Consider the following 11,497-nt stretch of genomic DNA (forward strand, 5'->3'; position numbering starts at 1 on the left):
CCCGGGATTAAACCTGGGTTGGGTCGTACCAAAGACTTTCAAAATGGTACCTGTTGCTGCTTCGCTTGGCACTCAGCACTCAGCACTCAGCACTGAGAGGTTAGAGCAAGTAAAGAGACTGGTCAGCCAGGCGTCAGTATAGTGTGACTGTGTGGGGTCTCCTGTCCCGTGTCGCCATGATACTTTAGTGGCGGCAGCACTTTGGTGACATGGATCGCCCTATCACAAGAAAACACAGTGTATATACATGCTCCTTGTTGTCGTATGTCTGAAAAATTGTTAAGTACGACGTTATACCCCAAGCATTCATTCGTTCATTTATTCATTCATTCATTCATTGCTGGGCTGCAATACATCGGTTCTTGAATGTGGCATATACGCCTCATCCTGAACAAATGAATAAAAAGAGTTTTGTGATTTAATGTATTTTACTGAACCAGCAATATCCTGCATATGAAAAATGATCTGCACTTAACATAATGATATGCATGCAGCAGTACAAGTATATGGTTACATGGTAATATATGAAAACAAGAATCTTTTGCTGCCAAAATTCCACTCGGGGGATTTGGGGGGGAAGGGGGAGTCCATTTCTCGAGTTACAAGAAGATGACTGTCATTGGGTGTTTTTTGTTGGATCAGCCACATGGACAATTTGTTTACCAATATTCCCTCCCTTCATCATGGATACAAACGCTGAGCCTGCTTTCTCCAATCCCTCAGCTACCGTTTCCCGAACCTGTTAAAATGTGACAGCAATGGCTGTGTAAGTGTAAATGGCAGTAATTCAAGATTATTTTTGTCACAAGTTGCAAGGTCAAAGGAAGGTTAAATCATAGTTCTATAAATATCCATGGCAGTGAACATACCTTATTTATATATATTTACATATTTTAAATCTTTGAATCCAGGTCCTGATAAGGTAAAACAAAAATCTGCATTAAAAACAGCCAAATCTCAATATGCTTTATGGAACAAACACCTAATGTCAGTTCAGAATTAATCTGCATTTTTGGTATACATAAACCTTTCTACGATGCTTGGTAAAATACACCTTCAGCAATTATCAATTAAACTGACTTGGGCATGATCCTGGCATGCAGAGATCCAGGCACTGACCTGCAAAGCATGTTTGCTTGCTTCAGGATTAGAAGAGTAGACAATACAATACTAGACCAAAAAGTCCAGATTGAAGTTGATTTTTAGAGTTATCAAGCACATCAAGAAAATAAAATAGCTATAACCAATTAAGTCTTTACACCCCACCTACGTTGTACTATTTGTTGTCTTTTTCTATTCATGTTTCTTTCAAGAGCTCAGAAATTTTTCTACTGCATTCTGGGCGTTAATTGTAATACACTGACAGTGACATGAAACAATTCCATGTCTACTACTTTTACCTTTATCTTCCCATCAGCTAGCCAGGTGATCAGCTGCTCAAGTCCAGACTTAAACTTAGCCGCATAATTCAGCACCAGGAAACGGTCCCTACAAAACATGTGTGTTTAAGTCCACTTGTTAAATGATCAATACTGCTTCAGGCCATAGTCAAGAATTGTTCACTATTACAAGAGCTGTTGTGGAGGAGCCAATTTTTTCCCTTCATCCTAATATTTCACATAATGCTGGACTCTTTTTGTGCCTATGTGGAGATTCCATGAATAAATGTCACAAGAAATTCATACAAAAGTGAATCACTGATATCCAGTGTTACTGGTATTATTTTGTGCAGAAAACTCACCATGGAGTTAAAGGAAAAATACCGGTAGTTTTTGCATTCAGTTTTCAACTTTTCAACTCTTTTTCTGTTGAAAGATACATATATGTATGAGTGAGTTTTGGAGATACATACATTTGTGTGTGAGAGAGCTTTGGGGAGACATACATCTGTGTGTGAGAGAGTTCTGCAGAGACATACATCTGTGTGTGAGAGAGTTCTGGAGAGACACACATCTGTGTGTGAGAGAGTCCTGGAGAAACATACATCTATGTGTGAGAGAGTTCTGGAGAGACACACATTTGTGTGTGAGAGAGTTCTGGAGAGACAGATCTGTGTGTAAGAGAGTTCTGGAGAGACATACATCTGTGTGTGAGAGAGTTCTGGAGAGACATGCATCTGTATGTGAGAGAGTTCTGGAGAGACATACATCTATGATATTTGTACATTTGTACCTGGATATTTTCCTCTCAGCAATGATGGCCTCCAAACTGGCACTGATAGGGGGAGGATATGGTACATCATTGTTATACACAGAAATCTGACCACACAGAATCACACGAGAGTTTGGCGTCATCTGGAACAGTCATTGTGAGAAAACATTGGTAAATGCTTCTGCATTAGTAATCTAACATCTGCAAAATATGTGACATGAAACCGAAACTCTGGAATGTAAAAAAAACAAAATTAATCTTAATTTAGATGCCGGCAACAGAAAAAATCCTACTTTTGACCATTGGGTGAGTATTTTTTGCCAACTGTCTTATTGTAACTTCTGAAGGGTGTAACAATCTCAAATTCACAATTATCTGTAAGATCTAGGATTTTAGAGAAATATCTCTAAGATCGTTTTTAGTTCAGCCAAAATCCTTTTTTGCCATCTAACTTACTGTGAACATCTGAAGGGTGTAAACAATCCCAAATTTTCAGTTATCTGTGTGATCGACCCATGATCCATGTTAGCCAAAATTCTCCACCATTAAATTTCGGCAGAAAAGTAGGTGCTGCCTCCATATAACCAACAGATAAATGCAGAAACACCCATGTCGGCAACCTGCAGATGGTCGTAGGTCTACTGCGCTCTGCCCAGTTTCCTCTCACCATAATCATCGCCAACGTTGTATAAGTGAATAATAAATAAATAAATAAATATTTCATCTGTATACAGTAAAAAAGTTTCCAGGATTGATTGCATTGGTTGTGGTTATTACTGAATGAGCACCACGAGAGAGATTCAGGGGTGGTCAGGGGATTACACTGACAATTCAGGAATGTAATAAACAAGCTCACTCTTCACTGAGTACTTAGTCTATGCTCCTACCACCAACAGCTCATGTTTTCCTCAGTTTTAGTCCTAGTAATTTTAGTACATGCACTTCGCAACAGGTTCATTGTTTTATTACCGTTATTTTGTGATAAATGTGAATCTGGGAGTACATTGTGTGGTGAATAAATGTGACTACCCAATACCTTTACGCATGTGGAGTGTCATGTCAAATATCCGTCTTTAAACTGCAGGGCTCTTCATATACAAAGCTGTAGCAGAATTTAGCACACTGCGAATCCATACTTGCAAAATGGGCCTACCAGCAAACTGGGCCTACCAGCAGATAAGATGAAGATGTCAAATTGTGATCAAAGCGACACCTACACATACAGCTGATACAACTGAAAATTTCTTGTTCATTCTCTCATAATTTGAAAGACTTCTGTCAACTTCTGCCCATATTTCATAACCTTGAATAATTAATTTACTTTTAATTAATTTAATTGTGTCTCCTCAGACGAAATTTTAGTCATACGGATTGGTTTTATCTACCTGTAGATACAAGCCACTTACAATCACAGAACTCGAAATTTCCACGTGTCTACCCATTGATCACGTGATTTTTGCTGGCGAAAGGTAAAACAATAATCTTATCAGTAGCTGGCGACACCTAATTCACGTCTGGCGGGCAAAACTGTACACAGGAAATCATAAAACATTTTGTTTATAAAAACAGTGACAGTGTTGTGTGAACTCCTAATGTGATAACAACTCAAACAAATCCTGTCTCCCGATATGCCGGACTCGCACACAGTACTACCCAAAGACAGTAAAAGTAAATCTTTGTAACTTTTGGAAATCTCTCATAAAGTATGTTTTCTGTTTTTGTTGGAGGGTCCCTGATATAAAAATGCGAGAGAAGTAACTCTTCTGCAACAACAGGACAGTTCCGACAGATATTTCTCAGTGAAATTCGTTTTTAGCTAAAATAAATATGTACTCGTATCTGTTGCATAATGACTGCTCTCATGAGACAACTGTTCACCAGGTAACGGTGTGAAGTGACTTCCACATAGGCCTAACCCGAATAATCGGTTCACACGCAGTGAACATTGTGCATGTACATTCCTTGTTTGGTGTTGTCACGCTTTGAAACAGTGTTTGGAATTTAAAGGTTTGTAATAGACATCGCCTGTCCTAATACTTTCTTCGATTTCATTCATGGGTATATTTAGAGATGTACATGTAGGCCTACTAGTCGAGAGGCCTGCACACCTCACTGTCATTGACTTGACCCCATGTGGTGAGGATTAGCAACCAGGGCTGCTAAGTGCCATGCAGGGTAATGAAACAGGGGAGGGGTTAATCACTCTCTTCTGTCAAGCATGAAAAACTTACATTTTATCTAAAAACATAGCATTTGCACTCTCCAAAAATGATTTTTTTTTGACCTGATTGAAACAAACAGTATGAAATTATAATACATATTATGTTACGAGTCTGGAAACTTGCCACCAGTATGTTCTTAACTTGGCTGCTTTGTCACACCTGTATTTATCTTACCTGTGAAATGACAGTTTCACTGATGTCTCCCCCAACGTTGTCAAAGTAAACTTGGATTCCATCTGGGCAGGTTGTTTTCAACTTCTCTGCTACATTTTGTGTTTTGTAATTGATAGCGGAGTCAAACACCAGATCGCCCGTCAGATAATCACATTTCTCATCTGATCCACAAATTCCAATGACCTTACCAGCACCCTCCAGTTTAGCGATCTGTTAGAAATAAGAAACTTGAAAACCCTTATGAACTGCAGGTGTAATGCTTTGTTTTTTTAACGCAGTATACAAGAAAATTTCACTTACAACTTAAAACTGGAGTGCTCCAAATAAACCAGTCTTTTTTTCTTTGACTTCCCACATGGGACACAGAGCGAACATAAGGTGTATGTCTGGGGACTAATACAACTGTTATATTTCATATTCATGGAAGTCCAGATCTCCAATAAACTCCATGTAATCTGAACTATATGACCACACAGGTGCTGTTGACATCTTCTCCAACCTTGTCCAACAGTGGTGACAGACAATGTACATTTTCAGAGTAAAGATCTTCGACCAACAAAGTGATGCCACATTTTGACATGACACTCTCTCCCTTCAATGTTCATTAAGTATTTTGTTTAATATAATTTTATTTTCCACATTATGTCCTTTTAAATAGATAAATAATAAATCATTTTTCTAATGTTGGTGGAGGGCATAAAAATAAAACTTAAAATTGATCATGTAGGAAATGTTGACTGTCTCAGCAATTTGTTTCTGTTGATATTTGAATTGCAATATTTACAGAACTGGAAAGCTTTTTAAAACAGGAAAGTCATAAAAATAACAGGGCCAGACAAAACGAAGACATGGATTTTCAGTTTTATAACACAAAAGAAAATTCGTGTTGCTTTACTTCACAAACCATAATATTTATTATCGTCATCAACCAATCGGTAAACATACTTGTCCAGCCAATGAGCCACAAGCACCTGCTGCACCACTAATTACCACAGTCTCATTGGCTCCTGGGGTCAGCTGACCTTTCTCTCTGATGCCCAGTAAAGATGTCAAGCCTGTAAGTCCTAACACACTGAGGATGAGAGAGGGTCTGTCCCCAACTAATGATCTGTCCACCTGAGACAAACAAAAAGGAATTAACGCATGATAATTGCTTCGGCAATACTGCCACCATGTCCTGATGTTTAAACCAGGAAGCAGTAAAGAAAGAACGGTGATACAGGCAGAATACATGTAGATGAATAAGCCTTGCAGGTCTCGAGTTACAATATCATAGATTTACAGTCTGTTAGAGTTTGTTGAAGGAAGCTTAAAGGACAAGACAGCACCTGGCTGAAATATATTTCAATCAAAAGCAAGATATTCAAGCTTTCTAAAAAGTATCACACTTTATTATTTTAATGAGATTTCACCAAATAACATGTAGAACAAAATGACAATAATGCACAAATGGCTAGTGTGATGGCAGCCATCTTGAGAATTTTATCCAATCAAACACGTTACTGTCAGACATTGAGTGGCCTAAGCTGTGACATGGCTTTTACCCATTCACTCCATGAAGCGATATATGATAACATAGAACTATGGCATTTGAGATCATTTACTTAGTTATGTGTAGCTAAAGGGCCATTTCACACAATGTTGTGGGGCAGGTCTCTATCATTACCAGACCACTACAGACGTAAAATAAGTTGATTTACAGGCTGTGTAATATTCAATGATGCCAAATTATGTCAGACCACATTCATTTCCCCAATAGACCCTATAGGCCTACTTGATCACTCTGTTCAAATTGTACACATGCATTTTTGTCATTCATTTTAGCGTTTAGTCGGCACTTTCTACATAACAAACTTCATCAAGGACGTCAAAGGTTTATGGGAATGAGAAGACTGCATCTCACTGGACAACACTTAAAACTAACTAAATTTTATGATAAAATGAATTATATCTTAAAGATATCATTTTTTTTCTCTGAATTTATTACAAGTGAAGAATTTAAATTTTGTCACTTGTCTTTCTTGCATTCAAGGGATGTTTTTTTTCTGTTTTCTTCTATAAAATACAGTAAAATTATTAAAACCGTGTTCAAGACTAGGTGCTTTCTCCAATGTCTGCGACAACTAGGTCAGCACTGCTATCATCTTAGAAACCACCACTACAAAACTGAAACATAAAATCAGTGGTGCTTAGATTTATTTCAGAATTGAATATGAATCTAGATGTACAAAAATACTATTGTAATTTTGAAAACATTTAATAGGGGTCAAAATCACCAGCACAACCCCTCTGGAGTCAACGACCTGGACCAGGAATACCCTGGCCGTGCATCTGCAGGCTATTTAACCAGGGTCGCTGGAGTTCCTCGTAACTGATATAGTACGCCTGTTGTATGAACAGTTCAAGCAGTGGAATTGCCTGGGTATACGGAAATACCTTCGACTTTAAAGAGCTAGAATAAATGCTATTCAAGATAGCCTGAATCATAGTCTTTCAGTGGGACATAAACATTAGTCATGTCCTGTCTTTCACTTTAAAGTATTAGCATCATTTAACAACCCTGTAATTTAATCAACTGACCAATTTAATTAATATAATCTTAGGTCTGAGACGTCCCTATTTCAATAGCATACATGTGTTCTAAACATAAACAATAACAATCATGAAAACAATCCACTTCTTTCACGTCATGTCTCTATTAGAAACACTATGCAAATTGTTGTTTTTCGCTCATGTTTCGTATCATTAGACTGACCTGCCCCACACATTTCACCCAAGAGGTCTACTGGTAAAGTATGTCAATAATTCTTTTTCTCAAGCTTTTCCCCCCATTATAAAGTTCATTTAAAGGAATACACAACTGATTCTGATTGGTTGGTGTGAGGAATAGGCAAGTCCAGGCTATGTCCAGCCTAAGCTGAATTTTGGGTCACCGTGTACAGTTTGGTCATGCATAACCAAAGCTGGAGGATTGAACCCAGGAAATCCTATCCCTACTGTCAGCCAATCAGTGTCAATTACATATCACTTTACAATGCACATTTAACAAAAATTAATGTCAAAGTATTAAAATTCACTTAGTTCTTGAATTGTCTTATCCTAATTCCTCAATCTTTTTGCATATGAAAGAGTAACTTTTAGTGCAATTTATGCACAGTTTCAACTTGATTTTGGAGATAAAACCATATTTTGTTTGGATTGACCAATGTGAAGGCTTCACAAAAAGTATAATTTTAGCAGTCTACACAGAATAATGCCTTCAGAATATGCTAGAATAAACACCTTGCGAACATGTGAAAAGGTTGGAAAATAACAGTATGTCTGTATTTCATGTTTGTAGACATTATTTCCACAGAACAGATTAAATCTCAGATGTAAGTAAATGAAAAAACGCCAAAGAGTAGATCTATGAATGTAAAGTACATGTATGAAGAGCTATCTCAAATAGGGTTAAGAAGGAGATGTACAAAACCTTCTGATGTTTTCATACATTACCTTGTCCAAGTCCATACCACTGGTCTTTTCCCAGATAAAATAGTTCGTCCATGGCCAGGAGAATGCCCCTTGTACAAGATCCCCTGGGGTGTAGCCTTCATGGTTTGACTGATACACCTCTCCCACCCCACCCAGTCCTAAGATCATCTCACCCAATGCCCACGGACCCATATACTCCACACCTGTGCTCTCATTCATCCGACATCGCTGAAAGCACAAAGCTACGGTAATCATAGCAGTTTGAACCATCTCCATAGGGAGAGAAAACAACCTTTCAAACTAAAAATAGCCCTCAAAATATAAAAATAAATAAAGATAAATACATGTAAATAAAAAAGATAATAAATGGTTTTGAATGGTTATTTTTTCTCTTGTCTTACATGTAGGGGTCTAGTTATGACGACACATTCAATGGGCATAGGCCTACATGGCTATATTAGGTGTCAGAACAGGATCAGGTTTTGGTTTTGGTAAGACAATATGATGTTAATGACGAGTTCCTACCAGGGCTGGATCCACAGACAGGTAAAGCGTCTTCACAAGGACCTGGCCTGGCTCTGGCGAGTTTGGGAAGGGACATACCTCATGGTGGAAGTTTGTTTCTTTTGGCTCACCTTGAACTCCTAAAACAAAGAACAAGACCTGTAATGTTTCATAATTAAGCTAATGCATGGTGACTTATCTGTTAGTATAACATTGTAAACCAAAAATTACATGGGCATGAGGACCAGATTCAAAGTAGGAAGTCTGTTGCAAATGAGGTCAGAGTTCTGGAATTCGCTTTCAATTTGTTCAGAGTAATCCACTGTAATTTTATTGGTCAGATATTTTAACCTCAAATTTTGTAATTTGCTCAAATCAGGCAAATGTAACTCAGCATTCAAATGGAGTGAAAGTATGTCCGTCTATATCTGCCATCTATGAGGCCTCTTATCCACCAGCAAAGCAGTATTTACCCATCTTATGTCTGTCTTATGGTACATTTTAAGCAATGCGATAATACTTACTAAGCTGATGTTTTGTGAAGCCATGCCTCTATGTTTTGTATCACAAAGAAAGTTATTGAGTTTATACTAAGTTATTCGCATAGTGCTGGATAGGAATTCCCTTTTGTGATTTTGCTGTTTTGCGAATGCCCCTATAGCTCCAGGTTCAGATGAGCTTCATCTTAGCAGCTGAAATATTGATGTTATTGCGTTAAGCCATAATCATTCAATCATTTATTCATCATTCATTCATTTAAAGGGGGCCTCCGTGGCTCAATTGGTAAGCGCATTAGTGCAGCGTAATGACCCAGGAGCCTCTCCTCATTGGTGCCGTCAATGTGAGTTCAAGCTCATGCTGGCTTCCTCTCCGGCAATACGTGGGAAGGTTTGCAGCAACCTAAGGATGGTTGTGGGTTTCCCCAGGCTCTGTCCGGTTTCTATTACCATAATGCTGGCCGCCGTCGTATAAGTATTTTAGTATATTAATATATTAGTATAAATAAATATTCCTGAGTACGGCGTAAAACACCAATCAAATAAATAAATAAATTCATTAAACGCATTTCAAGGGAGGTAACTTATGATGTTATCGCTTCGAAGTTTGACACCTTCGGGTCATCGATACTTTTATTGGCGTGGCATGGGTGGGTGACACATCCTCTGCTACTTTCGGAAAGGAAATTCTACAAAACGGCTGTAGAGATATACACAGTCATCACAAAGTAACAAGATAACGGACAGTTTTGCATTCATAAACCTTTGAATAAACAACCGGATACTAGCTGAAACAACAACAACTTCTCTCTAACTGCAGTCAAAAGCAACCCCAACAGCTTGCTTTGCATACTCTGGCGTCTAACTAGTTGCTGCACACAAAAACATCATACAATAACGACAACTACCCGACCTGGCCTATTCTGCAAAATAACACGAAAATTCTCCGGCATCTTGTCAACTCGGCATCATTCTTATATTCCCGTACCTCACAATTTGACCTTTGACCCGCAGAAAGTACCGTGAAGTACCTTTTATTTGATTGAATGTTTTTGTTAGGTTGATGTATGCGTGTTGACGCGAGTGATTTTACTTCTACAAGTTTGTTAATGGTTTTGGATTTGTAGACTGCAGGGCCCATCTGCATGATGTACAGTATACTACAAGTATCCAAAATTATAGGCCTACCGTATAGGCAGTTAACAGTACACCAGATAAAAATGCAATGTAAGTAAATGCACCTGTTCATCAAGTTATGTACACCTACTTGTATAAAATTATCGACACGAGAAAAATTGTGCAAATATGACTGCAGCTTGTGTTTAGTTACCGCCAAAAAAGACGCATATAATGTCTACATGCACAAGGGGAGTAAATCCTGTGGAACAGCAGAACATTCATGTCAGTCACAACGTGTTATTCCAAGACTCACAAGCTTTGCTCTTTTTTGAGTATCTGACATGCCTAATACCAAATTATACAGAGCCACAAACATAAAGTATTTATTTTATGGCCTTAATGTATCCTTAAAAATGTAAAATACCCCACTCTTGGCCCATAGTAAATTGTTCCATCTGCGATTAATTCTTTGGGCATTTCTGGCAGTTAGATCCGAGATTTGTTTGATTCTTTCCAGCTTATCTTTCAGAAATTGGGGTTTTGAATTGAAGCCAGTAAGAGCATAAAGTAACAGAAATGATTTGCTGCCAAACTTGTGGTTTTAAAAATGCTTTCAACATTATTTTGTTCTTACATGTATCATGACTTTTTCTCTGACAGGATGGAGATGCCTCACTGGAGCGCTGTGCTGAAGACACCCGGCATGATGCTCCACGGCCACAATAGACTCTGGGCTGGACAGTAGATCTGTTTGCCTGATCCCCTTGTGCAATGTCGTTTTCATCCGTTTATATCACAGTTCGTCAGTTTAAGTCATATGTGTCGAAGGAAAGAACAGCATTACAATTATTTTGGATATCATGCACCTTTTTGGTGGAAATATTTTTTCTCAAAAGCACATCAGCTTACATGGTTCTGTTTGGATTTGAAGGTTTGATGTTCATGGCCACAAACCATCTCAGTGCCAAGGTATTGAATTTGTGAACATTCAACCTTGTGTTATAAGTCCACATGAAGATCAAAAGTATGACAAGAGCTAAAATGATTTCATTTGCTTCACTGAAGAATATTTACATAACTGCAATCAGGTCTATGTGTAAAGAAAAACTGGAGTATACCTCTGACCTGTCCATTGTCCAAGGAGCATGAGCTACACTTGAACATGTTGCCTCTTTGGTCAAGGGTCTGACAGACTCAGCGAGCTGGTGCTTTATCCATTTGAACCTTGCAGTGTAAAAATGTCATTTGTGTGATAGCAGTCATTTTTATGGGTGAAGGAATCCCCATTACCCGAACAGGACCATGTACCAGAGCCAACCAAACAGCCACCAGTATAGATCAAGGTTAATTAAACTT

At 38.2% G+C, this 11,497-nt stretch overlaps 1 protein-coding gene across 1 annotated transcript; it reads right to left on the reverse strand.

Moving 5' to 3' along the window:
* Nucleotides 1-419: 419 nt before the first annotated feature.
* Nucleotides 420-10,023, reverse strand: LOC135466350 (prostaglandin reductase 2-like). Its single transcript, XM_064743785.1, has 8 exons — nt 9,936-10,023; nt 8,547-8,665; nt 8,043-8,249; nt 5,493-5,663; nt 4,548-4,757; nt 2,173-2,294; nt 1,401-1,488; nt 420-739 (listed from the first exon to the last, which is right to left on the reverse strand). Exons 1-8 carry the CDS (start codon nt 9,973-9,975, stop codon nt 617-619), a joined length of 1,080 nt encoding a protein of 359 aa, XP_064599855.1. The 5' UTR covers nt 9,976-10,023; the 3' UTR covers nt 420-616.
* Nucleotides 10,024-11,497: the final 1,474 nt, after the last annotated feature.

This window comes from Liolophura sinensis, chromosome 6, assembly GCF_032854445.1.
Source record: "Liolophura sinensis isolate JHLJ2023 chromosome 6, CUHK_Ljap_v2, whole genome shotgun sequence".
Taxonomy (NCBI): domain Eukaryota; kingdom Metazoa; phylum Mollusca; class Polyplacophora; order Chitonida; family Chitonidae; genus Liolophura; species Liolophura sinensis.

What these genes read in the sequence shown, in the direction of transcription:
- LOC135466350 (XM_064743785.1), bottom strand. Translation starts at nt 9,975, where the DNA reads ATGCCGGAGAATTTTCGTGTTATTTTGCAGAATAGGCCAG. An exon ending in TATTTTGCAGAATAGGCCAG is followed by an intron (nt 8,666 to 9,935) that starts GTCGGGTAGTTG and finishes TCTTTGTTTTAG; the next exon opens with GAGTTCAAGGTGAGCCAAAA. An exon ending in GTGAAACTGTCATTTCACAG is followed by an intron (nt 2,295 to 4,547) that starts GTAAGATAAATA and finishes TGACTGTTCCAG; the next exon opens with ATGACGCCAAACTCTCGTGT.